The sequence below is a fragment of the Alosa sapidissima genome, chromosome 14 (assembly GCF_018492685.1).
Source record: "Alosa sapidissima isolate fAloSap1 chromosome 14, fAloSap1.pri, whole genome shotgun sequence".
Classification (NCBI taxonomy): Eukaryota; Metazoa; Chordata; class Actinopteri; order Clupeiformes; family Clupeidae; genus Alosa; species Alosa sapidissima.
In genome coordinates, this window is record NC_055970.1 from 10,709,291 (window position 1) to 10,736,908 (window position 27,618).

The 27,618-nt window shown below is 42.5% G+C and overlaps 1 protein-coding gene across 2 annotated transcripts in view; it reads right to left on the reverse strand.

Moving 5' to 3' along the window:
- LOC121681975 (protein kinase C-binding protein NELL1-like) overlaps positions 1–27,618 on the reverse strand; it is a 168,626-nt gene that overhangs the window by 49,524 nt on the left and 91,484 nt on the right. For both annotated transcript variants that reach the window (XM_042061943.1, XM_042061944.1), the window contains 2 exons: positions 11,352–11,477; positions 291–413 (listed from right to left, as the gene is read on the reverse strand). In XM_042061943.1, the coding sequence (XP_041917877.1) occupies positions 291–413; positions 11,352–11,477 (249 nt within the window). The remainder of the gene's footprint in view (positions 1–290; positions 414–11,351; positions 11,478–27,618) is intronic.

A 27,618-nucleotide genomic window follows, 5' to 3' on the forward strand; every position in this document is an offset into this window, starting at 1 on the left:
CAAGTACACACACACACACACACACAGACACACTCCTACACACACACACATACAGAGGGAGGGAGTGCGATAGAGAAAGAGAGAGAGAGAGAAAAGAACAAAATGGATAGACAAATCCATCACTGCAGTAAAAATCTATTCTCATCCTCTCAATACCAGCTGGTGCTGGATGAGAGAAGCAGACCATGAGGTGGTGGGGATGAAGCAGAGAGGGGGGGTCAGTCAGTGTTTGTCTGAGAGGCCCCGGGAAGGACAGTGTGACTGGTAGAGGCCAGGGGCTGAGGCCTTACCTCTGCAGATGGTGCCGTTGCCCACATAACCAGGCTTGCAGGTGCACAGGTGGCCCCTGATGGTGTTGGTACAGATGGCGTTGTCATCGCACGAGCTCTGCTCACTGGCACACTCGTCATGCTCTGAGAGGAAGGCAGCGGAGAGGAAGAGAAAGAGGAAGAGAAGAGAGCGAGAGAGACAGGCAGAAGAAAGAAAAGAGGTCAGATCACACAGGAGGGGTGTATTTCAGGACCTGGGAGAGATGGCATGAATGACAGGTAGGGGGAAAAAACAGGGGGGGGGGGGGGGGGGGGGGGGTTGCAATGGAGGGAAACTAGGTTTTCAGTAGGGTATAACGCCCCTAGTGCCTCCCTCTCCCCGAGCGTGCTGTGTTACCACCATCCCAACTGAGCTGGAGTACTGCAGTCAGCGCCAGGACACGGGGGCTTTGTTTTCTCTTATTCCCTTCTCCTCTCTTCTCTAAAGAAGTGACAGACAGTGGTGGCTGTCAGGGATGAAACACGATCAGTTCCACTGTTTACAAACACTGAGAAGTCCCTTCTTTCTCCAGGCTTTGTTCTCTGACAAAGCTGTCAGGGCACCCTAGGAAATGGGAGCGTGCAGCCTGTACGAGAGCAGAGCGGTCCCATCCATGGAGGACTGGTGGGCGTTCCATCACGCCGAGGGGACGCTCGACAGTTTACAACGAACCAGATGTGTACACACGGCCATCAGCGGCCTCATTCAGTGGAACCAGATAGGCTGCTGATCGATTGAAATGATAACCTGTTTCTAAGCTGGTGATTTAAGGATCTAACTGCCCTACTTACATCAACCTGGCTGGAAACCTGTGCATCTTTTTTTGCTGCTTCCGTAACAATTTTGCCGGGATCAATCACAAGCTGGCTTATCCAGCTATTGGCAGGTTTAAAACGATGACGATAGCAGAAGAGCCTGGAGTTTTCGCACTGCTCCGCAAATGTCACCCGGTTCGTTGGTCAGATTGGTGAGTGACTACCCAATTGCGTTCAGAGTCATTTGAACTATGCCCGTTGACCATGCCTTTTGTGCAGTAGAAAATACATAGCGGACCCCCCAGACCAATGTCCAATCTTAAAAGATTGAGCTTGGTCTGGTGAAAGCCAGACTATCAACTTCAGCTTCCTGTAAGAATACATTTACTACCGACTAATGTTCTATGGGCAGGATATGATGTCAAAAAGACCACACGCCCTGCTGTAATTGACTTCATCTGAGGTCTACCACATTGGTGCTCAACCCCTCCGCCAGAGTGTAATTAACTTACTCACATTTGTCATTTCCTGTTAGTGTCACACACGACTAATGATGCAAATCAGTAGCATAAATGTTTCAGTCACATTTCCCAAACCATAAAATAATCATTGCATGCTGAGCCTGGATACCTCCTCAATGAAGCCTTTGTGTTTCCGCCATTGTAACTTGGTTGTTTTTGTTTGCATAATCTCTCTGCGGCTCATCACAGCTTAATTAGTGTAGATCAGGCAACACAGCGAGCTCACTCTAAAGGTGAGCCCACTGGAGACCATCTGCTTTATTAAAACCAAAGTCAGGCTCCAGCCATGTTCATCTGTTGGGCTAGAATTAGACACGGCACCTCCCCCCCCCGCCCCCACCCCCCTGCCTCCCACCCCCAGACGCTAATTTCATGGCCGGAGGCCTCTCCTCACAGAAAGAGAGAGAGCAAGAGAGAGAGAGAGAGAGAGAGAGAAGCAGTACCGCACTGTTCATCAATATGCACCAGTCATCTTAATCACGACTAATAAATTTCCTCCTTAATTAATGAGTCGTACTTATTGAGCCCCTAAGCGGGGCTGAACACATTCTTCAACTATTTGTCTCAAGGATTTCTTCGACGCTGAGCAGAAAAGCTGAGTGTCAACAGTGGCGATGAGATTTTGGAATTAGCATGACAAATCTGGGTCAGACTGACCTGAATGATTTAAGACCAGAGCTAATGAATATTCACAAGAATGATAACAGCAATTCATTTCAGAATCACTCGTGATTGTGCAGCACAACTGTGATCATAGGTGTGGACTTTAATGGAGTTGAATAATCTCTGCCATCACCTCATAATGCCTATTGCTCGCCTTGACACAAAGAGATCACGGAGAGCAAGAGCACCGCGTCACAGAGACAGAGCACAATGCCCTCTGAATGAGAGGGCACTGCCATGTGTGGGTCTTGATTTAGAAACACTAAGAGGTCTTGAGCGATCTAAGAATGAAGGTCAGGGGTCACACAAGGGTGGCTACTGACAAGGATAATCCAGGGCCGTGAGTCGGGTCTGCTGCGCTGGACGCCATTATCCTCACACAATCTGCAGCTGATTTCTGATCTGCCCACAGCAATTTGAGGAGCTCTGAGCTCGTGTCAGGGCAGACCGAGCGCTGTCTGTCTGTCCAAAGATAGCCTGCCGTAATGATGCATAATCACTGGCCATCAGCAGCCCTGGCGAAAGCAGCCAGCCAGCCAGCCTCTTTCCCCGTCTGAACGCAGCATCAGTGAAGGATTATAGCTCGCTATTGGCAATCTTCGGCTAAACACCTTATTACATGAGCTGAATTTTCTCTATTACGCATCCCCTAAGCAATCTGATATGCAGTCAGCCCAGCCTCAAAAGATAGATAGATTGTTGACTGATTATTGACTGAATGATTACATGATTGAAATGTACATGCTGTAAAAAGAAAAGCAAAAAACAGATGCAGCTCCTACAGTATAGCTCTTTTTCACCCAAAAGCACACTGCACCTATTTACTTACTTAGTCATGTTATTCATCATTCATTTTCCTCTGACTTCATAGTCATCCATACCTCCATATTATTTTCCCATTGACGCAGCCTCTACACATCATGGAGTGCAGCTTTATAATGTGAAGTGTAATGGCCAGTGACAAGCTGATGAAAAAGAGATGGCATGATGCCATGCTTGTGTAGCGGCGCTAGCATATGCCCGTGCTCAGCTGCAGACCCCGGCGTGCTGCTCTGGCACGCGGCTCCATCTGAGTTCACGAGCGGCGCTGCCCGCCTGTCAGGATCTCTATCAGTCAAACACAGAGCCGGCAGACGAGCACGGGAGACCTTTTCACAGGAGGGACTGCAGCAAGAGTTCAGCAGCGCCCGCAGAGGAGCACGCAGCCACCACTGCTCTACTGACCGGCGCAGAGAGAGACTACCTGCACAATCTACCTGGCCAACGTGCAGGAATGCTATTTAAAGCCGGGCAGACAATGTAGTTTAGCCCCGATTCAGAATTTGGTTTAGAATTTAGAATTTAGAACTTGGATGAATTCCTGTCTGATTTGTCGAACATTTTAAGCAGGTTTATTGATGCCTGAAAATGTATGATTCTAGCCTGACGAGCCAGACCCACATTAAAATGTAGGGTCTGGGCACTCACCGTTCGCAGTAACGACTCCATACACGATTTGATTGGCCTAATAGAAGTTTAATTTTTCGAGCTCACAAGCCAACGGAGAGTTGCTAGACTAGCCCTGGAAGCAAATGTAATTTGCTGCCGCTAGGGTGCGTCTAGATTTCTAGGCTAGTATGATTGTAGAAAATGTAACAATCAATGTTCCAGTTCCGGACTGATCCAGGTTGGATATATGGCATACCAGATTTTTTGTCAGCATTTTTGCAGTGTGAGCAGTTCCAATGTACAGTGTGAGCAGATGTGAGCAGCAATCACGACTGACTAAAATGTGTAGTGTGAGAAGAATCGCACAGTGTCTGTCAAACTTAAGTAGCAGTGAGGAAAAACCATGCATCTATTCTGCTCTATTCCTTTATTTGCATGTTTATACACCCTCCATTCTTTGTATAGTTAATACTGTAATGTGCTTATTTTTTCACTGTACAAAGCACGCAACAAACACATCATGACCACTTATTAATAGAGAGGGAAACCATCGATTCCAAAGGGGAAACGCTGTGGTTGCAAATGCCTCTACTGAAATCCGGAACCCTGAATTCATAGGTACAAAACCATAATCTGCAGAGGCAAGAATACTACACAAGGAAACAGTATTGTTAAAACTGGTTAAAGCCAGTTAATCTTCCTCATGCATAAGGGAGTGAATGTGTCAGCACAACACAATTAGTTTGTTTGAAGGATATAGCAAGATGAAAATCTATTTTTTTGATATATGTTTTTTTCTTTCAATCTTATGGTCCCTTAAGGGCAATTAGTTCTATGTTTTATAGCCATAAGGATATCAATCATTTCAGTCCAGTGAAGCGCTGGCGCTCTGATGGATCATGGAGTAATATCCCTGAAAACTAGGGCTGATAATAATCACGATGTAGCATAATTACTTTCCCTTACGGACTTTGCATCCTTTTTCTATTAAACTCAACAGTCCGTTCTACTCAGAAGCAAGATGCAATTGTATGTCTGCGTATAAAGAGGGGCGCAAGTACGATTATTTTAAAATACAAATCCACATTTGTCCTTTTGCATTCTATTTATTTCTGAGAAAATGCTCTGACAATGTATGTGGTTGTGAGAGGTAAAAGGGGAACTGGTCAGGGGAGGGGGTGCATCACTGCCAATGGTCATTTCTTTTCTTGACAGGGGATGAGACCTGCCACAGTTTCCATCTCCCCTGGCACATCGTGGCAATCGGTTGCCAGGCTGCCAAGCTTTTGGTTGTCCCTGTGAAGGGATGCTTCAGCTCAAATTGCCCTCACTGCTGCGGTAGGCCTAACAGCTACCCTGCATGCTCTGTTGCTGGGTCAACCCCTCTCTGCTCCCACCAGGACATCCCATCTCCTTTAAGGGACCAGGACATCCCATCTCCTTTAAATGACCAGGACATCCCATCTCCTTTAAGTTCAGCAATACAATTACCCAGCTTGTTCAGAGACCCCTGCCGTTTTGGGTCTTCCTACTCCAATGATTCATAGCATTGGACCTCAACGCAACAAAGCCTATGAATGAAAATAGGAATTTAACACCATTCCTCTCCAACTGCTAAATGCTACGATGGTGTGTAGTCATGTGCAGCACTTTATATCTGTAGAACATTATCACATTATGTATTATGTACAATATAACTTTACCATAGTTACAACCTGTATTTGAACTATGTTTAAAACAAAAACAATATAGTGTATATTTAGTAATAGTTTGGATATTTTTTTTAGATTGAGAAGGGTAAAAAGGGCAACAGTTTGTAACTTTTCATCTGCAGGAAGTCTTAAACATAAATGTTCTGAGCACACATGCTGCAGTTACTGTAACCTCCATTTTGAAGAAGTTAATGTACATAGCTCTGGGCCTACTGTGCCAGGAAAAGAATCAAGTCTTCTTTACACCTTGCATCCACATTTATTACTTGCATAATTGAAATTGGATTTAATTAATTTTTCATTACACATATATCTGGGGAAAAAACGAGCATTTTCTCATAACCGGAACTGCTTCAAATTATGCGCTAGCTGTTGCATGAAATGAAGCTTGTGGCTTTGCTGAGACTGGTTAGGACTGAAACCACTCATGTTCCAAATCCATCAATAACTGCTTTGCAAGCAACAAACAGCGCGGTCCGTGGAGCTTTGATTATAATCCACACACATGGCACTGGACTGCAGGTTCAGCATTTTTAGCGTTGTATGGGCCTTTGCAATCGCTGGGCACGGTGTGTGACAGGGGACCACAGAGAGCACGGCTCGACCGGAGGGACTACACTGATGTCCAATAAAGTGGCTGCTCAGCTAAAAACAAATCATTAAAGCCATGTCTCAGGCCATGTAAAGCCCTGGTCCACAGTATCCGCGACAAGTTGAAGAGGCAGTACATTTGGAGACGGCACACACACTAATCTCAGGACCTGCTACACTGCATTGGCTAGCTGCCAAGAGAACACTGGATTTGGCCCCCAGTGCACTAGGATAGGATGACCTGGACAACAACCTCATGATGAACTTGCTTTCTAACTGTTGATTTCATGCTTCAGTGGTACGAGGGACTTATCAACTTAATATTAAAGGCTACTCCTCTGCTACTGGTGTTGACTGTCTCGCCACGTCTTGAATGAAACGTCATAAACTTTTAAAATCTTGGGGGGTTGGTTAGACCGCAAAGCATACACCTGACGCACACTCGGTTTCGGGAGGAAACAAGGGTGGGTTTGTCGGGCAAATTCGAAGGAGCCCACAAAATGGGACCGCACTAGTCGCGCCACTATGACGCAACCGGTCTACGAATCTAGCCTTACTGTAGAACCATGCAGTCCCTGAAACGGGACACAGTTTAAGAGTGACAAACCACAGGTTCTACGACATAATAACCCCGAAAGCTTGAATCCATAAAGAGGGATTTACCATTTCAAATTGACGAGTCATTTTAACATTGAAATAAAGGGATTTACCATCATACATGTGATTATTTCTGTAGCTTTTTATAACTTCAATTTCATTAAATCTTGAATGACTGATATACAGAATATCTGTCAGTAAATTACACTGATTCCACGTAATGATGTGTCATGTTAAACAATTAATCTAATCAGATAAAAACTGGCCAACTCTAAGCCAATTCATGGCTAGCTCATTTGAATGAGAAGAGATGGTTTAAGATCTTTGAGAGATGGAAAGTTAGAAGTGCTGCCAGTGATTGTTACTGTTCACGTACAGTATAATATGTTGCTCATGTTTTTGTTGTTGTGTTTGTTGCTTTGATATGACATCTCACTTCATGGTGTGTCCGTTATAACTTAGCTTTTAGCTGATTGGATCAGATCTGATTAGTAATTCTTTTATTTTCTGATGTCTGACCCAGTAATTTTGACCATTATTGGATTGATACCGATCCCAAGTATCGGATCGGCTCATCCCTATTCAATACCACAGTCACCATTATGAAGTACAAATCAGAAGCTGTAAGAATGATTTATAAGATATTATAAGAAGTTTTTCATGACTTCTTTCTGAAAAGTCTACTCTGCCCACACCTTTCTGTGATACTGACAGAGAGCAATTTGATCACTGTGCCAAAAACACTTCCAGTACACAGGCCTAGCGAGAGAGAATGCACCGCTGGCCTGAAACCAATCTCAACCTGCTGAATCTGGCTATTGAAAGTGAAACCTGTTGAGAGATAGTGTGCCTCTTGGCTTGCTGTGGATTAGTGGGTATGAATTTGGATCGCGGTGAGAATATGGGCTCCCAGGCATGTACTCAGTTCCACTGGGGATAGCAACTGGGGATGTTCAACAGGACCCCAGTGAAGCATGACAGCAATTACTGAGACCTCTCTGAATTTACCAAAACATGGAGGAACAGCATACAGCCACAGCCCGGTACACACACACACACACACACACACGCACACACACACACAGCCACAGCCACACACACAAACACACACACACACACACACTCAAAAACACACACACACACTCTCTTTCTCTCTCTCTCGCTCTCTCTTTCTCTCTCTCTTTTATACACACACACACACACACACACACACACGCACACACACATGCACACACACACACACATACACAAACACACACACACACACACACAAATACATTTCTCTTTGGAAAAATCAGCTTTTTCAAAAGTGTGTTTGGTTTCTGTCCCACTACATGTGGTGATTGCTGTATTGCTTTGTTTCTTTTCTTGTGTGCCGTAAAATACTGTACTCACACAACAGGAAATTATTTGGAAAAATCTATATTTCTGGTTTCAATATTGCTTACATATTTACTGTGTGTACTGTACATATACTGTGTACTGTATATATTACAGTAACATAGAAGCTTATGAAAGACATAGGAGCTTTAGGTTTAGACCATAAGTGTGTTCATGATATATCCAACAATTTAATATTATGGCAAAAGTGTTTACAATGTGAGGCGCATTTAATTTTGCAGGATTTGTGTGTAAAGTTTTGAAAATAAAAAGACACGGTTTTGAAAATATGTGCAAGCAAGCAGTTGTAAAAAACTAAGTTGTGTGAACTGTAAGTCTGTGTCAAACAGTAGGTTTTTAAGTCATCTGACTGGAGTCATTTAATTAAACAATCTCCTGAGGATTGATGCTTGATTAGTCTTTCCTTTCCATTCCATGAATCTGCTTCACGGGGTTGAAAAGGCCCCACCAGCCCAGCCCTTTGCGGACAAGATAAGACCCTTAATCTAGACAACGTACAACCTCTCCTACATGCTCCTCTACAAGTGGTTTGTTCTGTAGCCACCTTGGGAGAGTGATGCCGTTACTCCCCACTGCCGTGTATGACTCTATTAAAAATGTATCTGAAGGAAAAACATCGCTATCTGCCACCTGCAGCCTGTTTCTATCTGGAACGATTTTTAAGATATTCATCAGTGAAATCGATGGACAGCTTTATACAAGTTGGACTTGTGGGTCAGCACACTGGAGACATTTCTCACTACACTACGAAATCAATGGTTATTTCATATTTCTACATTGCACAAGTTCATTGCACAAGACTTTGCAAACCAAGCGTGGAAACAAAGCAATCACTAGCAAATGCAAACTCCATTCTGCGGTAAAAAATCTGCAATATCTTTTCAGACAGGCTTCTTTGCAAAAACAGTGTTTTGTCTGTTTTAATGAAAATGCTACATCTCGCTGGGATGTCGAGGCCAGCTGCCTGGAGCGAGGCTATGTCGCGCTAAATAAGCTTGTGGACTTGGCCTCACGGAGGGTGTCTTTTTAAATATGATTGCTATGTGTGCCCGGGCCAAGGCTGAGCAGAGGAGAATATGAAGGACACTGACTCCTGTATAATTAGCTGGCTCTTTAAGTGTCATTCTCTTCAAAATCAAACATGGAGAAAGTAGGTGCCCCAGACTCTGGGTGGTATTTTCTTAATGCTGGATCCAAGTCACCTTCACTTTTATTTTGTCACCATGTCATAAATCTCCATGCCCTGCAATTTACTCTTACTTATAAAATCTACCTTTTCTTTTTACGATTCTACAAGGACTTGTAATATAGTCAGATTAATGGTGATGGTAAAGGCGATGGCTATCGCTTCTAAGAAAATAATTCAAACCGCACTTCCGATCAGCACAAAGTGCCTCATGCTCATAGAGAATAATAAAAAGGGACATGGTGAAATATTAACTCCATTAATGCTAAATTACCAACGTCACAACTACTAAAGGCACTGTAAAATATTTCACACGCAGACCCAGCCAGAGGAGCCCACTGAGACTAGTCATCTGTCCTGCTCGGGCGGAACCTGAGCTTCTGGCCAGCGGTGGTCCCGTGGCAGCTATCCAAAACCATTTGAGCCCATCAACACAGATCTTTTCTGGACAACTTCTTCTCTTAAGCTGCTGAGTATTAGCTAATTAAGTAACACTTACTTTTCATATAGCTGCAAAATTATGTGATTCCTTCATCTGTATTTCACAGTGAGACACAAGCTTGGTTGAGCATTTGGAAGTTGATTCTAGCTGCGGCAAAACATGAGACATCTTACCATCCAAGAGTACTCAAACTGCTGTGTATTTAGCCTACAATACGCCAATATGCAAATAAAGTTGTGGAGCTTCATCAAAGCGTCTGGCTTTCCAATGCTATTTCAATTCCTACTGAACTGTCTCCAGACATCCAAGGTTGACTTAATTAAATCCAAATCAATATAGAATGGGTTGAGTGGTTCTCTTGTATTACGTTTTTATTCCTTGACCATTAATTCACATTTGCAATTGTAACCAAATGTCACTGTCAGCACTTTTTGACAAATCCAATAGCTGCCGCAATTAGCTCTCACCCCACATCACCAGCGGTAAGAAACCAAGTGAAGCAAACACATGTACCAAATACCATTTAAGTGAGCTCACAAAATGACAGTGAGGACTAGTTAAATACACTGATTCTTCCAAACTGTTACTACCACCTTTAGTAAAGTGCCTTAAGTCCTCTCACTGTGCTGTAGTTTAGTCATGATAACTGGTAATTAGCCTGAAACATAGAACAAACAAGACTGTCCAAACCCATGGAGAAATTGCTAACATTCATATACTGCTAACTTCATATACTGCTGTTGAGGCTGTTTGTCAGCCTTTTACCAAAAGACACACATACAGAGCTGTGTCCATCAAACACAGCTGATATAATAGCTCATGTACATAATGTACACATACTGTATACATGCATATTGCGTGGATACATCAAGAACACGATGCCCTTTTGTCATGTGCCAGTAATCTATTCTGCATTAGGAGAACAGAAGCAGACATATGCCAGATTAGACCGCTCAATCTACCATAAATCTTCATTTACTTCATCAGCCCTCCAGACCGACAATTTAACAGCACTTTTCATCAGACTTGACTTGCACTTGTCTCTCTCCTGCTGAAGGGCATGTGTCTGGCACGTCTCAAATCCAAAGTGTTTTTAAAGAATTTTAAAGAGTTCGAGGGGGCTTAGGCAGCTCTCCTGGCAAACGGCACTCAGCAACACTCAGATTCCCAGCACAGACAGGCAGGGGGGACGGCAAAGTGAAGGGGACGAGAGAGAGAGAGAGAGAGAGAGAGAGAGAGAGAGAGAGAGAGACAGAGAGAGAGAGACAGAGAGATATCACATCAAAAGATTCTTCCTGGATGCCCTACTGCGTTTTTATTTGGGCAGAGCCCAGGGCCTGATTCACAGTCTAGGCAAGCTGCACAGACACAGCTGACAATGCAAGGCCCACGTACGTGTTAAAGTAGTCCACACAAGGTACAGTAAGCCCCCATCAGAAATGCATGACAGGGCACTCGCCCTTGCGTCACGTTACAAACGTCTGTGTCAAACCCTCCTAGGGTAGCTCGATGCTTTCACATCCGCGTAGCTTGTGCACACTATGAATCAGCCCAACGATCCCTCTTCGATACTACATTTTATGTTTTTTTTTTTTTTAATGCGCAGAACCTTATTTGACTTTGCTTTCAACAATTTATTTTAATACTAATATAATGTTTATTAGATCGAATAAACATACAACACAACACAAACATAAACACAAACATAAGCAAAAATATAAACAGTGAGCTGTCAGCACGGCCTACCTGTGCAGGAGTAGTCGTCCACCCTGATGAAGCCTGGCAGACAGTCACAGCGGTGGCCTCCGGGGAGATTCACGCACACGGTGTTCGCCTGGCAGTAATGCATCTGGGTTGCACACTCATCTATATCTGAGGAGACAACGGCACACAAAAGAGTCACTTCTTCTGAAAGTCAAAGCCGCACGCCCTAAAATATGCACACACCACCTAAGGGAATTGGCCTTCAAGGAGCAAAGAATTACGACATCGGAGATATCTTATTCACAAAATATCAGTACCACTTTACTTTATGGCTTTAGAGGCATTCATAACAGTTGGCAGTGGTTGAAATCTGCCTTAATGAATATTCATATAAATTCTTATAGATACATGCCTACAGATGCCAAATGAACACTGCCCTGAAGTTAAGTGACACCCAGAAAGTTTTAGTCCTGTTATTAGTACTGTGATTATTATACTTAATTGCCAAGAATGGGAGGAGAGGTTTCAGCTCTTTCAGGGGTGAAATCCTCTTCCTGGCAATGGACCACAAAATGTTAATGCTATGGAGACATCAATGAATTATTCATGATTTAAGTGTTTTGCATAGCTCAATGAATTCTAAAATGGATGAACATGGAAATGCAGCCCCTACTCCTGTACATTATCTGCAAATGTCAGCAACAGTGTGCTGAAGTGCATCTGCAAACAGCAGAAAAGGCTGAAAAGCATAGACTAATGCAGAGTCACATCAGCATCACAGTTTAAAAAACATTATTATCAGTACACAGAGTCTTTGTGACAGCAGTAAAGTATTTAAAGGGGAAAAAGCCATTTGACGCACTCAACAGTTACAAGTCACTTTGACTGTCACAGGGTACTTTGAATTGAAGTGCCCTTGAAAAGATGTGATTACTGCCTATATTAAAAACACTCCATTATGAGATTCAATAAAATTAGCCTTCCATGTGATTATGCTGTCAGTAGGAAAATATATGGGAGCTGCAGCTTTAGTTGTCCACTTGCTTATCGGTCTGGCTGAAAAATTAATTGACATGCTTACTTCCTCTCTGTTTGTAATGAAGAACAAGGCGATTATTTCCACTGAGAACTGGCATAATGTCTCCACCGAAAACTACCTAGCAGTTGGTAAATAGCATTCTTTAGTTGAGTTGACTTTTATTGAGTCTCTAATGCAGAGAGTTATGCAGCTATGTGCCTCTGATGGGCATCAGATGTAGAGCTGTTGTGTTTTTTTATGCAGGAAAGAGAGAGAGAGAGAGAGAGAGAGAGAGAGAGAGAGAAAGACCAGCGTTTTGGTCAGAGTGACCCAGCTAAGGCTCCTCAGTGGAGCACATGGCCTTGTTTCGGCGGTACAGACACCCAATGAGGTGACAGACTCTCTGAGTCTGTCAGAGAGCCACACCGCCTCATGTCCCCTGTGTGTCAGGATACACCAGCGACAGACAGCCCCATCTCTCTTCCCCCTCTCCAAATCCCTGCATTTCAATGCTAATGTACCCTGAAAGTCATCCTTATAGGTGTTTAACTGCAAATCACATTAAGTGAGACATTGTGTGAGTGACTCGTCCGGTAAAGGAATCAGGTCAGACAGGATAGCAAAGACATCCATACATCATATCTTGAAGGTTAAGCATTTCCTCTCTCTGAGGCATTCCACTAGAGTGGAGGGCAGAACAGTGAGACTGTCAAATGAAATGTCCTTTCCTTCATTTAACACATAGATTAGATATGGGTACTCTTCTTGGCTCGGTTCTTGGGGCCTGTCTATACAGTACATACAGTAGATGTGTTGATCTGCAGACATCAAATTAATCTAAGTTCTACAGCACTGCACATAAATTATTGGTGAATACAGTCAGCATATTCATTCTATGATCCTTTTTGACATGCAATATCATCCATCCATGACTACAAGAGCAAATGTTGGATTGCTATCTATGGTCTCACCACACAGTGCCAGATGCCATCCTGTAAGGTCCCCATCTCTCTCTAAAGGGAGTGCTGTCACTGATACCTTTAGAGGGAGAACTCACAGCCATAAGCATGAAATCCACTTCATCAGACACAATACAGTTATATACAGTATATAGGGCCATTACTTTATGGTAATAAACCCGATAAACCCAACTCTCTTTAATACCAAAATACCAAATGTCTTTTATATTCCTTATTTGAGTCATGACATTTAGTGGCATGACTTAAATAGTTTTCCATTTATAAGGAATTACTCAGAGAGTCATTATATGAGGCTTCATGCTAAGAGTTGATGGCAAATTACCCTAGCTGGATCCAGCTGGAATGCCCTTCTCAGCCAGACTCACATTAACCCTTAAAGGAGTACCGTCACACCGGTGTGACGGGAATGTTGGGAAATGAACGTTCTAAAGAATATCTGGGTTCATTGAATTCAACATAGAATTTTAGAACCTTCAATTGTTGCGGAACTTAGAATGTTCAAAAACCTATACCTTTAAGGGGTATCCAGGGGAACCTTTTCCTCATTGTTCTCCCCCCAGTCCCGAGAGCCACGCAAAAGGCTGCGGCCATTTTACACTAAACACTTGTCCTGGACGTGCGTCTCAATGTTCCGTGCTGCTGCTGCAATCTCTGCTGTGAAAGGGTTAATGGGAAAGCACCTCAAATCTGACAGAACCGCCGCTCCGCTGGTAAACAAAAGGCCCAGAAGACTGACAGTTATTTACTTTAATAAATTATAGCTCCATGGGTCCTGGGCAAATGTGATGACACACGCTGTGAATGTAGAGGAGGAGAGGGAACGCTTCCATCAGGGCTTTTCACGGGGTCATTTCTCCATCCCAGCCGGACTGCAGGTGTGAGATTGAGGGCCGAGGCAGAAAAACTCATTACGGAGCACAGCGGAGGCAAAGAGGTCCGCGCGTGTGTGTGTGTGTGTGTGTGTGTGTGTGTGTGTGTGTGTGTGTGTGTGTGTGTGTGTGTGTGTGTGTGTGTGTGTGTGCGTGTGCGCGCGCGTGTGTGTGTGCGTGTGTGTGGGTGTGGGTGTCCGGTGGCCATAAGCCCAGCGGCAGAGAGGGTCGCACATGACGCCATTCCCAGAATAGCGTCATTCCCCCCACTCAGTGCCCCCTTAGCCAGCCATCGCTCCCCTAGTGTCACCCTGCTAGCACTGTTCTCTCTGTGTGGCCTCTGGAGACTTGATGCAGGTCACTACAAATAACTTTATTCATTTCAGGTGGTATGATGGCAGGTGGTTTTAATCTCTAGAACGCACACACAGGTCAGTTTGAATGAATTGGCTGCAGTCCACTTGTAGTCCTGACGGAGGTAAATGTATTCCTTTGATTAGCAAAGTTATTACTATGCAGCTGCTGGGCTTTTGCAAATTGCTAGCACATCAGCGACAAAAAATGTCTATTCATCACCAGTCTCCATTTTGCACAGTATATAATCAGAATGCTGTATAATTACGGGTGGAGAAGACATTCCTTCAGATTGTGAGCGACACACATTGATTAGTAATTGCGTTTTGTTTTCCAACGGCACAATGTGACCAGGCAGCACGGCTGTAGGGGTAAATTACTATTCAAGACTCCCAAAAATAAATCTTGCACCATTTCTTGCTCTAAAACTACAGTAGCCCTCTCCGAGGTCAAACAATCCTCTGACCAACCATATGTAATATGATCAAAAGTAAGGCGAGGACTGTTGAACTTTGGCATTCTATTTCCTTCACAAGCTTCACAAAACACTCTTTCCACATGCTAAAAAAAACTGGCTACAGACCAACTCATTCATCAATATCAACTCTCGACTATGGTAGTTGCACAAGGCAATATAGGTATTCGAATTCAACTCAGACACCACTATAGTTCACAAGCTCCAAGCGATTGAAGCCTGAACCATATAGGCAATTACACTAGCTGAGGAAAAAGAGATTGTGTATGCAAGTACACTGCCCTTTCATGGAGAAAGAGCAACATGTTTGATATTTAGCTATTTTCCTTTCCCAAACACAATCAGACAAGAGTGAATGCCTGATTAGATCAGAGGCTGTTAGTCTCTCGTGCTGTGAATACTGCATTGCTCTCCACACACTTATTTAACCCAGTGCCCGTGCTCACAATCACCCCAGCACCAACACACTCCTTTGATATTCTGAGCCAAGAGCAAAGTATTCACAGCAAGTGTGATATTGTTACACGAATTTCATTACTCTGGCTTCAGTCCCACCCCTTATCTTATTTTTCTTGTATAAGAGACACTTCTATATTGCAGCGCAATTTGAAGGGGAGCCTTTTCTTAAGCACAACACTGGGTGAGGCTTGTTTGCTCCATTTCAGAATCTTATCTTCGTTTCCCGCCAATGATTCATAGCCATAAAAGTGTAATTCTGCCACTGACTAAGAGCATGGTGTGAGTCAGCCCGTGATAAGGGAATAAATACAGCTTACAAAGAGCCGTGGTGCTCCGGCTGGTGTGCCGAGACGTACGTCCCTCCAGGTCTCCGAAGAGAAAGAAAAGGAGGCCAGCCATCGGGCACGGCCATCAGCCGGCCTCTGGGGAGGTGAGGAGAGGGACTGTGGCACTGGAACAGAGCGCATGTACCAGGCCATAATGCAGACGGATGCTCAGAGAAGACAGGGATGGGTGCAGGGGCCAGTCTGCTCGTCCACTCCGGGGGGGCTAGCACTACTCCCTGGGTTTGTTATTACAAATGCCACCTGGGACCGTCAAGTTGACAAATCCCCTCCATATTTCTGAATGTGTGATTTCACCATGGCTCCGAATGCTGGGGGGAGGGGGATTATTCTCTCTGAGGTATGATATTGTTGTAACACTTCCTAAGTACAGCCCAGAATGCAAATTAAATTTCTATGCTGAAAGACAGTGGCTGCGCATCACTGCCGGTTGACACAAGGCAATGCTACAGATTTAGACAGGAAATCAAATTGAATTTCATTTTGGAAAATTACTCTGCAGAAGCAAACCAACAATAACACCACATATGCATAGGCTGAAAACAAACTGCATTATCAGTGAAGGAAATAAATCCAACCTGCTTCCACTTAAGCACACAAAAGAAAAAAGATGTTTTCTTTCCACTATTTTCTTCCTACAGTTTTTCCTTTTCTGAATTGCTATCACATGCCACTTCTCAAAATAATAAAATATCCATCTAAGAAGATGCTGAAAAAATAACAAGACAAGTGACTATTCAACCTGATTCCAAAAAAAAATAAAGCAATATCTATTTTACCAAATACTGAGGAAGCTACACACCGATGTGTATTTCAGCTTGTCAGTGGCAGCAAGACGTTCTACAGCAGAATCAGGTGACCATAGTGATCACCTGATCAAATCGGCACAACAGTTCAAGACGGTCTACTATAGAGTTGCAAGACTGAATCGGATATAAATATAAGGAGGAATTTATTTAAGGAGCAAAATATTAAACTTTTTTTTCAGATCTTGACAATCTTATTGTGTAGGCTAACCCATTAACAGCTACTGAAACTTCAGTTGAGTTTTTATAACCTGTTTGGCTAAATGCTTAACTCCTTTTAGAGAACTAACACAGTATTTTAAATACCAAGATGTTCAGATTGCCTTTTCATTACCTAGCTTCATATTGTCAGACACAATATGTGCTTTTTTTCACATATTCAGGCTGCTTCACTTGATTGCATGTGGTCAGAAAATACCACAGTGGGATCTGATTCCATGGGTGGGGCCAGTTTTTGATTGCAGTTGTCAATTGCTATATGACAGCATGGAGTTGCTTGTTGATTTTTAAAAGAAAATGATAAATGATGATCGCTACCTCAACTCAAACACACACACACACACACACACACACACTTAAGTGAGGCTACATCCACAATATTCTGTTTTAGTTTTAGTTACTGTATTACTTACTATAAAAACTAATGCAATGTCTGTCCCGACACAAATGTGCATTTCTGCAACCTTGTCTACTCTGAATTCCTGAAGCGCAGATCATGTGATTATTCACATAAATCACATGACCATTCACACAATTGTCAGCATTCGAAAATGCAGAATTTAAAAGACCTCTGAAGTTCACCTAAAAAAAACTACTATCTCTGCCCATATAAGGAGATCCGGTATCTTAAGATTTTTCCTATGGGAAAATAACATTTAACATTTTGAATTATCATACCAGTTATCATCAACTCTCGCGAGGATGAAGAAATTGGAAATGCAGACGTTTTGTTCTACACACTTTTGTCCCCTGCCTTCGAGTGGATACTGTGACCTTTTATGGTTTGTTTTGGATGAACTAGAGTGGTGGACACCGACATTTTGACAATTGGTCCTGTCTCGACTTTTCCGACTCGTTTTGAATCGCCTTTGACTTCTCAGGTTGGCTGGCAATGGGCATACTGTAGTAGGCTACTCAAACATGTCCCAAAACAACTAGGGCTGTCAATCGATTAAAAAAAATAATCTAATTAATTACATACTCTGTGATTAATTCATCTAAATTAATCGCATATATATTTTTTGCTGTGAAAGTATTTAAAAATGTTTAATTCAAATAAATCATTGAATAATCAGCATTAGTGACATTAAAGTTCAAAAACTCTTTTATTATTATTTTAATAATGGCCATAATAATCTACAGTATGACATGACCTAATATGCTGAGGAAATAAATTCAAAAGTGCTTCGGGAAGAAGTTGTTTTCCACATACAAGGTATTTCAGGCCACAGATATAACCTAGGGGACACAATGAAAATAAATGAACACTTCCCTCGATGTCAACACTATTTCTTTGCATTGATGTGCGACTTTAGAGTTGATGAACTCCGGTGATATGCAAATTCCTTGCTGCAGACATTGCAGAGGACTTTATTTTAATCAACACTTTATTTTTGTCAACACCATCAGGCCGTTGTTTAAAAGTAAATGTTCCAATCAATGATCTAGTCAGAAAATGTTCTTCTCTCTCCTTCATTTTACATGGTTACTGACTACAACGGCTCAGGGTCAAAGGTCATATGGAATCGATTAATCTGTGTTATTTTTTTAATCAGATTTTTTTTTCTCAGCCCTAAAAACAACCCTTAACGTTCGTTTTCAAAACTGTGCAACTCACCGAGTGGTTAGTGGTGTTCGTTGATTATTAAAAGCAAATATATGATTGCGGCGCAATGTATGATTTCCAGCCATCTTATTTGCTATTGTGGAACTATTCACAACCGCTCAATATTTGAACCTGAAGCATAGACGGTGGCGCAGCTATCAACGTGCAATGAGTCTTCCAACAGAAATCAATGGGATTTTACAAAATGCCAAATAAAACACGACAGAAACTGTATTTCGCTACGCTACTTGTTTTGGAATATCAACGAACACCACTAACTACTCGGTGAGTTGCACAGTTTTGAAAACGAACGTTAAGGGTTGTTTTAGGACATGTTTGAGTAGCCTACTACAATATGCCCATTGCCAGCCACCCTGAGAAGTCAAAGGCGATTCAAAACGAGTCAGAAAAGTCGAGACAGGACCAATCGTCAAAATTTCGGTGTCCACCACTCTAGTTCATCCAAAACAAACCAGAAAAGGGCCTTAACGTGCTAAAAACCGGAATTCTCCTTTGAGACGGCACTCTGATTTTTGCTGCTCCAGAGTAAACTTGCAACTAGCCATAGGTAGTTAGCTTCAACTAATACCCGAATCTCCTAATATGGCCAAAGATGGCGGCTTTGGTTCCTTTTTGTGAGGTGAACTTCAGAGGTCAACAGATGCTACCAAGGACATAATGGTCAGTAAAGCTTGTATTTCATTTTCCATGTTGGCAGGCTAATAGTCGGGGTCGAAGTGAGTCATGGAGAGTTGAGAAACATCAGACTAAGAATGTTCAATCAAGAAGGGAACATGGGTTTCAAAGTCATAATTTTCAGATATTTTGTGGATTTCTCTGTCCACATTTAAACACAAAGCCAAAGTTTCAAAATGGCAATGGGGCCGACAGTGTTCAAATCATTCTGTTTCGGGACCTTGAAAATACTGGAGTAGAGTAGATGAGATGGGCAAACGTAACAAAAGTGTTTCGAAGATGTAGCTTTATACCAAGGGCAGAGCCTCACCAAACACCAATGGTCAGAGCAGTGGGATATGCTTTGTGATAGATTTGTGGTATTTTGAGCTTTATGCCTGAAGTGAGTTCAGATTTGACAGGTGAACATTCCTGGTGGACTTTGTTTCTTTTCATTTTTAAATCTGCAAAGGACCACTGCAAAAATGTTCAAGAAAACAAAAGGCAATAGCCTCTGCTTGTCGAATCTGCACATACCTCAGGCTTTGGCTCAGCTGCAATTCTCTGAGTCCCCATTTGTGCTCAAATAATCTTGGGTTACACTTTTTATATCTCATGAATCATCAGAAATTGACATGAGTTCTTCGTCTCTCATTCATGACCTCATGCATGAACAACACATCAACTAAGACATTACAATAAGTATGGTGGGTACATCATTTTGATTTATGATTTCTTAAGCATGATCATCATGATTACATGAATTTAAGGTTAATTGCTCATGAGCTCATCATGCATCACCCTCAACTAAAGTGTTGAATAATGACATGTGTTTAGAGAACTGCAAAGTTGTGTTCAAATCAGAATTTGAGCAGTGATGACCACATTTTTGGCAGAAAAAGAAATAATTATGATCATGCTTAATAAATCATAATTCATAATGATGTTCCCATCGTACCTAATGCTTTAGGTAATGTGCTGTTCATGTACAGTATGAGGTCACAAATGACAGACTATGAACTCATGTGAATTCCTGATGATTCATGAGATATTAAGGAATGAAGTAATATATAAATCATTAATGAATTAATGCATGAATTCATGATAATTCATGTACCCTTCCCGTAAAGTGTTACCGTTTTTTGATAAGAAACAAAGTGAAGGCGGCTGTGCAATTCATAGATTTGAACTGGGTCACTACTGCCATGGAACGCATTCTCTTTTCAAAGTATAAACTTTGCAAATTGAATAACAACAGCTGTATTTACAGGTATTTATGAAAAAAGAGAGGAATTCTAGGGTCTGTCACCACCCACTGTTGTCATTATAGTTATTATTATACTGAATGCCACAATACAATACACACACAACTCTACTCAAAATCACGGCTGGAGATTAACAGGCTGGCTGAGCCAGGATCTCCTCTCCAGCTGTGTGGAGTAGTTTAGCATCTTGGACAATAACATCAAGAGGTAAACTACAGCAAGCCATGCTGATGAGAGCACAATTAACCTCTGGACTGGATTTAAGGCAGCATGTTTATGTACAGCATTGGCTACCTTGGCTACCTATTATCTAAAGATTATAAACCATAGTGAATAGGTATGTAAAATGCAAAGACTAATTACAGCTAATAGAATTGTAAACTTTTAAACAATGGCTCAACTGTTTTATTTCACACAAGGCCAAATAAAATGCTTACATGCTACAGTATTTCACAGTATTTTATTCAACATGTTTTGCTTGCAGCCACTACTTCCTCACACACTTCCATTTTTGTTCTTATAGAAAACAGAGAATGTCAACATACTTCACATGAACCAGTGGTGGACATTACTTGAGTACATTTACTCAATTACTGTACTTAAGTCGCTTTTTCATGTATCTGTACTTTACTTGAGTACCGGTATTTCAATTTTGTTAAACTTTTTACTTTTACTCCAGTACATTCGAGGCCAAATATCTTACTTTTTACTCCACTACATTTTGTGACAGCTGAAGTACAGCTGAAGTTCCTTTTGGAAAAAAGACTGTCCAAATACAGTCATGTATATTTTCTATTAAGCGAGCTAGGCTTTAAATAATGGTGTTGCCTAACCTATGTTATTGCCATATCCACTATTTACTGTACCTTGTTGACCCCTTTTCACAATATTGCAGCCATGGGCCTACTGGTTAGGGCTTCGGGCTTGAAACCGAAGTGTTGCCGGTTCGATCCTCAACCAGTAGGAACAGTGAAGTGCCCTTGAGCAAAGCACCTAACCCCTCACTGCTCCCGAGTGCCGCTGTAGCAGGCAGCTCACTGCGTCGGGATTAGCGTGTGCTTTACCTCACTGTGTGTTCACTGTGTGCTTTACCTCACTGTGTGTTTCACTAATTTACGGATTGGGATAAATGCAGAGACCAAATTTCCCTCACAGGATCAAAAGAGTATACTTATACTTGATGTTACCATAGCCTCTTGACGCCATCGAGCAAATAATAAGACAATGATAGACAATCTGACACTGTCAAACACAAAAATGAACATCTTGATTTGGTCCGAAAGTGTAAAGCATTCAACAAAGAAAAATGTGGTTACTTTGAAGTATCTAAGATAAGATATCGCATTAATTTTTAGTTCTTTCTACATACAACAAATATTTGCATTTTTTGTACTTGAATGGAGGAGAAAGGCTCAATGAATGCCTATGTCTGTGCCGAATCATTTCAACAATAGTAAATGCAACTGTTTTAGTCATAATACATTTCAGGACTTTTACTTTCGATACTTAAGTACATTTGAAGGCAAGTAGTTTTGTACTTCCACTCAAGTGGAAATGTAAAAGGAGGACCTTTACTTTTACTGGAGTAACATTTGACCATGTGTATCTCTTCTTTCACTTAAGTACAGGATTTGTGTACTTCGTCCACCACTGACATAAACACAGGTCTTCAGCTTTGTACACAAGATGCAGCACTGCTTCAAAATAACTGACCAGCTAAATGCCTAGTCCCCCCGCAGGGAATCGGCATGATAAAGGCTTATGGCTGTGACTGGGCTCTCACACACAGGCTGTCTGTGGCACGTCCCCAGAGTGATGAAGGCAGATGAGATTCAGGCCCTGGCTAGTAGACTCAAACAAACTAGGTCACTCAGCCTCCATGTTGTTCCACCGAGGAGGACAGCAGCTCGACAATTTTACAGAAGGTTATTACAGGGAGACATAAAAGGGCTCGTACAAACACACGTGTTAGTTATGTGCTTGATAATGAATTAATATGGAGAACTGCATCAGGTGGTTCAAGAAGGCTTCAAAGTAGAAGTACTGAAAAAAAATAATCCCTTAGGTTAATGTGCCACAGTCAATTAATTAAACAAATATATTATATTATATTATATATTTTTGTTGTGATATGCTTGCTGTGACAATGGAAATGTTAATGGAGCGCAGGAATGTATTTGGGGACTTGTGGAAAATGTGGAAAAAGTGGGATAAGGACCTAATGCTGCCTAAAGTGGAATGGACTTATTACTACTATGTCTTCAGGTATAAAATACTGCACTTTTGTGTCTGTCTATCCCTAATCTGTCTGAAATGCATAAACAAGAAGATACAGAAACAGTTGTCCACTATTATCCTGCATGTAAATGTCAGACATCTTTCAAGTTTCATTTCCCCCCAGACAAAAGCTTTCTGCAGACAACACAGATAATCAGTACCATTTTCAAACCACACACATGTCTCTGTTTATACCACTATACTTTACATTACAGTAAAACGCGTCCCCGCTGTCATTAAATCTCATTAAGTCACTGAATGCCTTCCATGGCCACTGAAGCATCCTGTTTCAAACCTCCTCATCACATCAGCGTACTATTCAGAGCATGAAGGAGGAGAGGAAGGGAGGAAGGCAGCACACGTGAGGAGACGCAGACGCGGGGCGGTGTGTGTGTGTGTGTGGGGGGGGGGGGGGGGGTGCGGAGAGAAGGGAGGAGACTCGGCGCCAGAAGTGGCGACACTGACAGGTTCCTCTCAGGTATGGAGACGGCGGCTCTCCATGATGAGAAGCTCTTATAGAGCAACCAGCTCGGGTACACAACTCTGACAAGTGCCATGTCAGTGTGGTGCCAACTACCAGTGAGTACACGTCTCCTGGCAGCACTGAGGACTCAGAGAGAGAGAGACGGAGAGAGAAGGAGGGCAAGGGAGAGAGAGAGAGAGAAAGATAGAGAAAGAGGGAGAGGAAGAGAGAGAATTGGTGACAAAGAGAGAGTGATCTGAGTTGGTTGAGTGGAGATGAAGGGAGAGAGATAGAGACAGAGACAGAGAGAGAGACAGAGAGAAGAGAGAACAATTAAGAAAAAAAACACCAAAGCCTTGTGATGTGCCAAGCCTCCCTTAATAAAGCCCAGATGGCAAATCAACACTTGTTCTAATTCCATTCATGTGCATGAGTACATCCAAATGGAGCAAATGAAACTTCAGCTTGCACAATATCTTCTTTCAGGAGTGAGGACCATCCTCTCTGGCCACAGTCAGAGTTATTTCATCACACCTGCTTTCTCCAGAGCTCAAGGGGGCTCATTAAAGCTACCCCCCCCCCCCCCCACACACACACACACACCTCAATGATTATGTTCACCTAGCCATTAGAGAGAGGTTGCTATGCAACCATGCCATTTTATTGCGGGGCGCCTTGATGTGTGATTGACATGCCCAACACAGCCGAGCCATGCCTTGCTGTTTACAATAAACACAGAGATCACAAATCGCATATCATCCTGACAATCAAATCCAGACTTCTTTCTCTCAGATAATTACAGATGGCAACAACAGTAACTAAGGCAAAAGCAAACATCCCATAATGTATTACCACGGCAGCATATGAATATAAATCTAACGCAACGATTCATTTCAACCAAAGAAAATGACAGAGCACATTCATCTGATTAATATTAATTGGTGCTCACTGTGTGTGTTTGAGTGTATGTGTGTGTGTGTGTACGGTGAAAACATTTAATAGGGCTGTGTTGCTTTGCTTTGTGAGATTTATTTAGCTGTAATGGACTTAGGCATTTGGAGATGCTGAGTGCTCCGTGGTGTGAAGGGGGACATCTGTGATGAATATGCATGGTGTGGACGCCCTGCGAGGGAGATGGAGGGGAGTTGGTGACATGGCCTAGAAACAGAGCTCCTCTCCTCTCCTGTCCTGGTCTGCCATCACCATATACCAAGTAGGAGGCAGGAGGGGGGGGGGGCAGCTCAGCTAGAGTGGGCCGCAGGTCTGAGAGGTGAACGCCAGGTCAGGCCACTCTCGCCGAGGAGAAGCAAGACCTTGAAGGGTCATTGGGCATCAATGTTCATGCATACAGACACACACAACACACACACGCACGCACACACACACACACACACACACACACACACACACACACATATAACAGAAAGAGAGAGAGATGGATACACAGAGGCAGATATACACACACAATCCACTAAATGTGTGTGTGTGCGTTTTGAGTGTCTGTGTGTGTGTATACAGTATGTGTGTGTGTGTATGTGTATGCGTATGTTTGTGTGTCTGTGTGTGTGTGTGTGTGTGTGTGTGTGTGTGTGTGTGTGTGTGTGTGTGTGTGTGTGTGTGTGTGTTTGTGTGTGTGTGTGCTTTGACCCCGGGTGAGGCTGGAGAGGGGCAGCAGATGGCTGTGTAGTTGTTGTGACACATAAAGGGCAGCACTGGAGCAGAGAGCACAGCACCATCCTCAGCATCTCTCCGCTGGCCGCTCGCGCTTTTGGGAGAGCACATGCAAATGGTGCGCTCACATCAAACAGTTTCCCTTTAATTAAACAAACCCCCTAATTAAGGCTGGGTCTTTTGAGTTTCGCTCGAGCAAAGAGCAGCTGGAGGAGAGAGAGAGAGAGAGAGGAGAGAGAGAGAGAAGACAGAGAGAGACAGAGAGAAGAGAGAGAGAGAGAGAGAGAGAGAGAGAGAGAGAGAGAGACACAATCCAGAGTGCAACAGTCATGCTTTGCAAGCCACTTCACTCTCCAAAGCACTGACATATTGGGGAGCTTTCCGTTTTTGGCTGTAGCACTGTAGATCTCTTTCCCATAGAGCTCCACTGTTTGAGAGCCATTGTGCCATTATGGATGAGCTCATACAAAGCACTGTCTGATGGCGTGTGGTGTGTTGTTTGCAAAACCTATGAGACAAATTACATACTGTGAAAATGGCTGACAATCTACTGTCTGATGGGTCGGCGTGGCTGGCATAAGCATCTGCTGTTTGGATTAGTAGAATCTAGCTATATCAACTTTGCATTTCTGGCATGTGTTTTGTCATATGTTTTCAACTTTAACACTATGGGCCCTATCATGACAGTCTAAAATGCATGGTCACTGGCGAAAAAGCTTATTTCAATTTAGTGGGATGTCCAGTCCACATTGGGAGTGTTTTCGTTATCAAACGTCGGGCGGATGGCACAACAAGGCGTTCCGAGGTTTCTTAATCAGTCATGGGTGTGTTTTGGGCGTAACATCATTTAAACCAATGAGAATGACATCTGTCATTCCCTTTAACATTCTTGAATTTCCCCTTGAGGATCAATAAAGTATCTATCTATCTATCTATCTATCTATCTATCTATCTAACAGCGAGCAGTGCAATTTTGAAAAGCGCATCTGTATTTTTATCGTCAGTGGTGCATTTGAAGGAATCTGCTTGCACACAAGACTGTATGGAACACTTATTCCACTAAACCATGCTTTACTAAAACCTATTGTAGTAGAGTATAGCCTACACGCATTTGCACTCGTCTATTATTTGAACTCATTGGCAAAGTGAAACTAACTTCACCGTGGTGTAAGTCAACGACAAAACAGTTATACACAGTTCATTACTTTCAGTATTGACTGACAATGGGTTACCATCGAAACATAGCCTGGAAAAAGCAACACTTACCCCAATAATGTTCGAATGACTGAATAAAAAACGTTCATCTTGCAAAGGAGTTGCTTACATCTTATGACAGAACGTCTTCAGCTGTGCTTCATATTTGCCTCTCCGTCATTACCAACGTGCAAATGATGGTGAATAACTACTCATTGTGAGATGTATTTCGTAATATTTTTATTCTAATTATGTTTGTGTAATTTGTAATTTTTTGAATGGATGTGCGCTGATGCGCGTTCGTGGATGAGAGAAGCACGGTGCGTTGTGCACCCGCCCATTTCACTGTTGATTATGTGCTCTTAAAATAACATATCAAAGTCAAAAGTCAAAGTCAAAGTCTGCTTTATTGTCGATTTCTTCACATGCCAAGACATACAAAGAGATCGAAATTACGTTTCTCGCTATCCCACGGTGAAGACAAGACATATTTTACCAATTAAGTCCACAGACAAACATAACATTCAAGTAAACAATAAAAAGTAAATAAGAAGGCAGCAAAATTGGGTTGAAATTGTGCAATTGTGCATAGACAGTCAATATAATAGTGCAAAGTCAGGTCAATAAATGGCTGAGGTAGTTCTGTTTGACCTAAGTAAGCAAGTGGCATAGTGGTGCAAGTTATGTAAGAGCAGCAGAAGTGTTGTGTTTTCAGGACAACAGGACAACAACAACAAGTTGCAAAGTGTGCAAAGTGTGCAAGTGTACAAGTGGAGTAGTGCAAGTGGAGTAGTGCAAGGCAGCCATTGTGGGTCCAATATAAACAACTTGCCATGGACTGCTGACCAGGTTTCTCTTGGTAAGTTGCATAATGCATTTCAGGTAGTGTACAGTATGATATTTTTTAGATTTATTAGATTTTTAGACAACGCGTCTGAGACGTGCAAGATAAGAATAAACGTTGCACTGGGACAATAAACCGCTTTCCGCCATGCACCAAGTCGGAAAATAGGGCCCAAAAATCTTATCCCCAACACTACCTTTGTTTTATGGTTTTAATTTGTTTTGTTTTTTTACCATCAATGTGAATAATGATTGACTGCTTAATCATTCTCATCAGTGTTAAAATAGATGCTGTTTAGTGAGACTGACAGACAAACAATGCTTTGCCATACCAAAATGACAAGCACTTTTAAGAAAGCTTATTATCATTGTGTCCATATTTCAGACGACATCAACTGGAATACTAAGGAGATAGCAGATATGTGCAGAGATGTGTCAGCAGTCATGGGGATGCTTTAAATGAGGCAAATTACAACCATTTCCCCACTCAGTGTTCTATTAAAACTCCCTCTACAAAAATCATGGTCCTAGAATTATAGTGCTTATAATGTACATGCACTTTCTGTCCAGACCAATGCATCTGCAATTACTTGTGACCGAATGAGCTACTCTTTCTTTCTCTGCCCTTCCTATCGCTAGCTCTGATTTGATCAGAGTTCCCCTCCTGATCATTTCAGACGCTATCTCCTGGCAACACTATCGCAAACCAAACATGTAACCGATAGACAATCTGTGGGCCAATGGTGGATGACATTGAGGCAACCTGGAAGGACATTCAGGAAAATGACTCA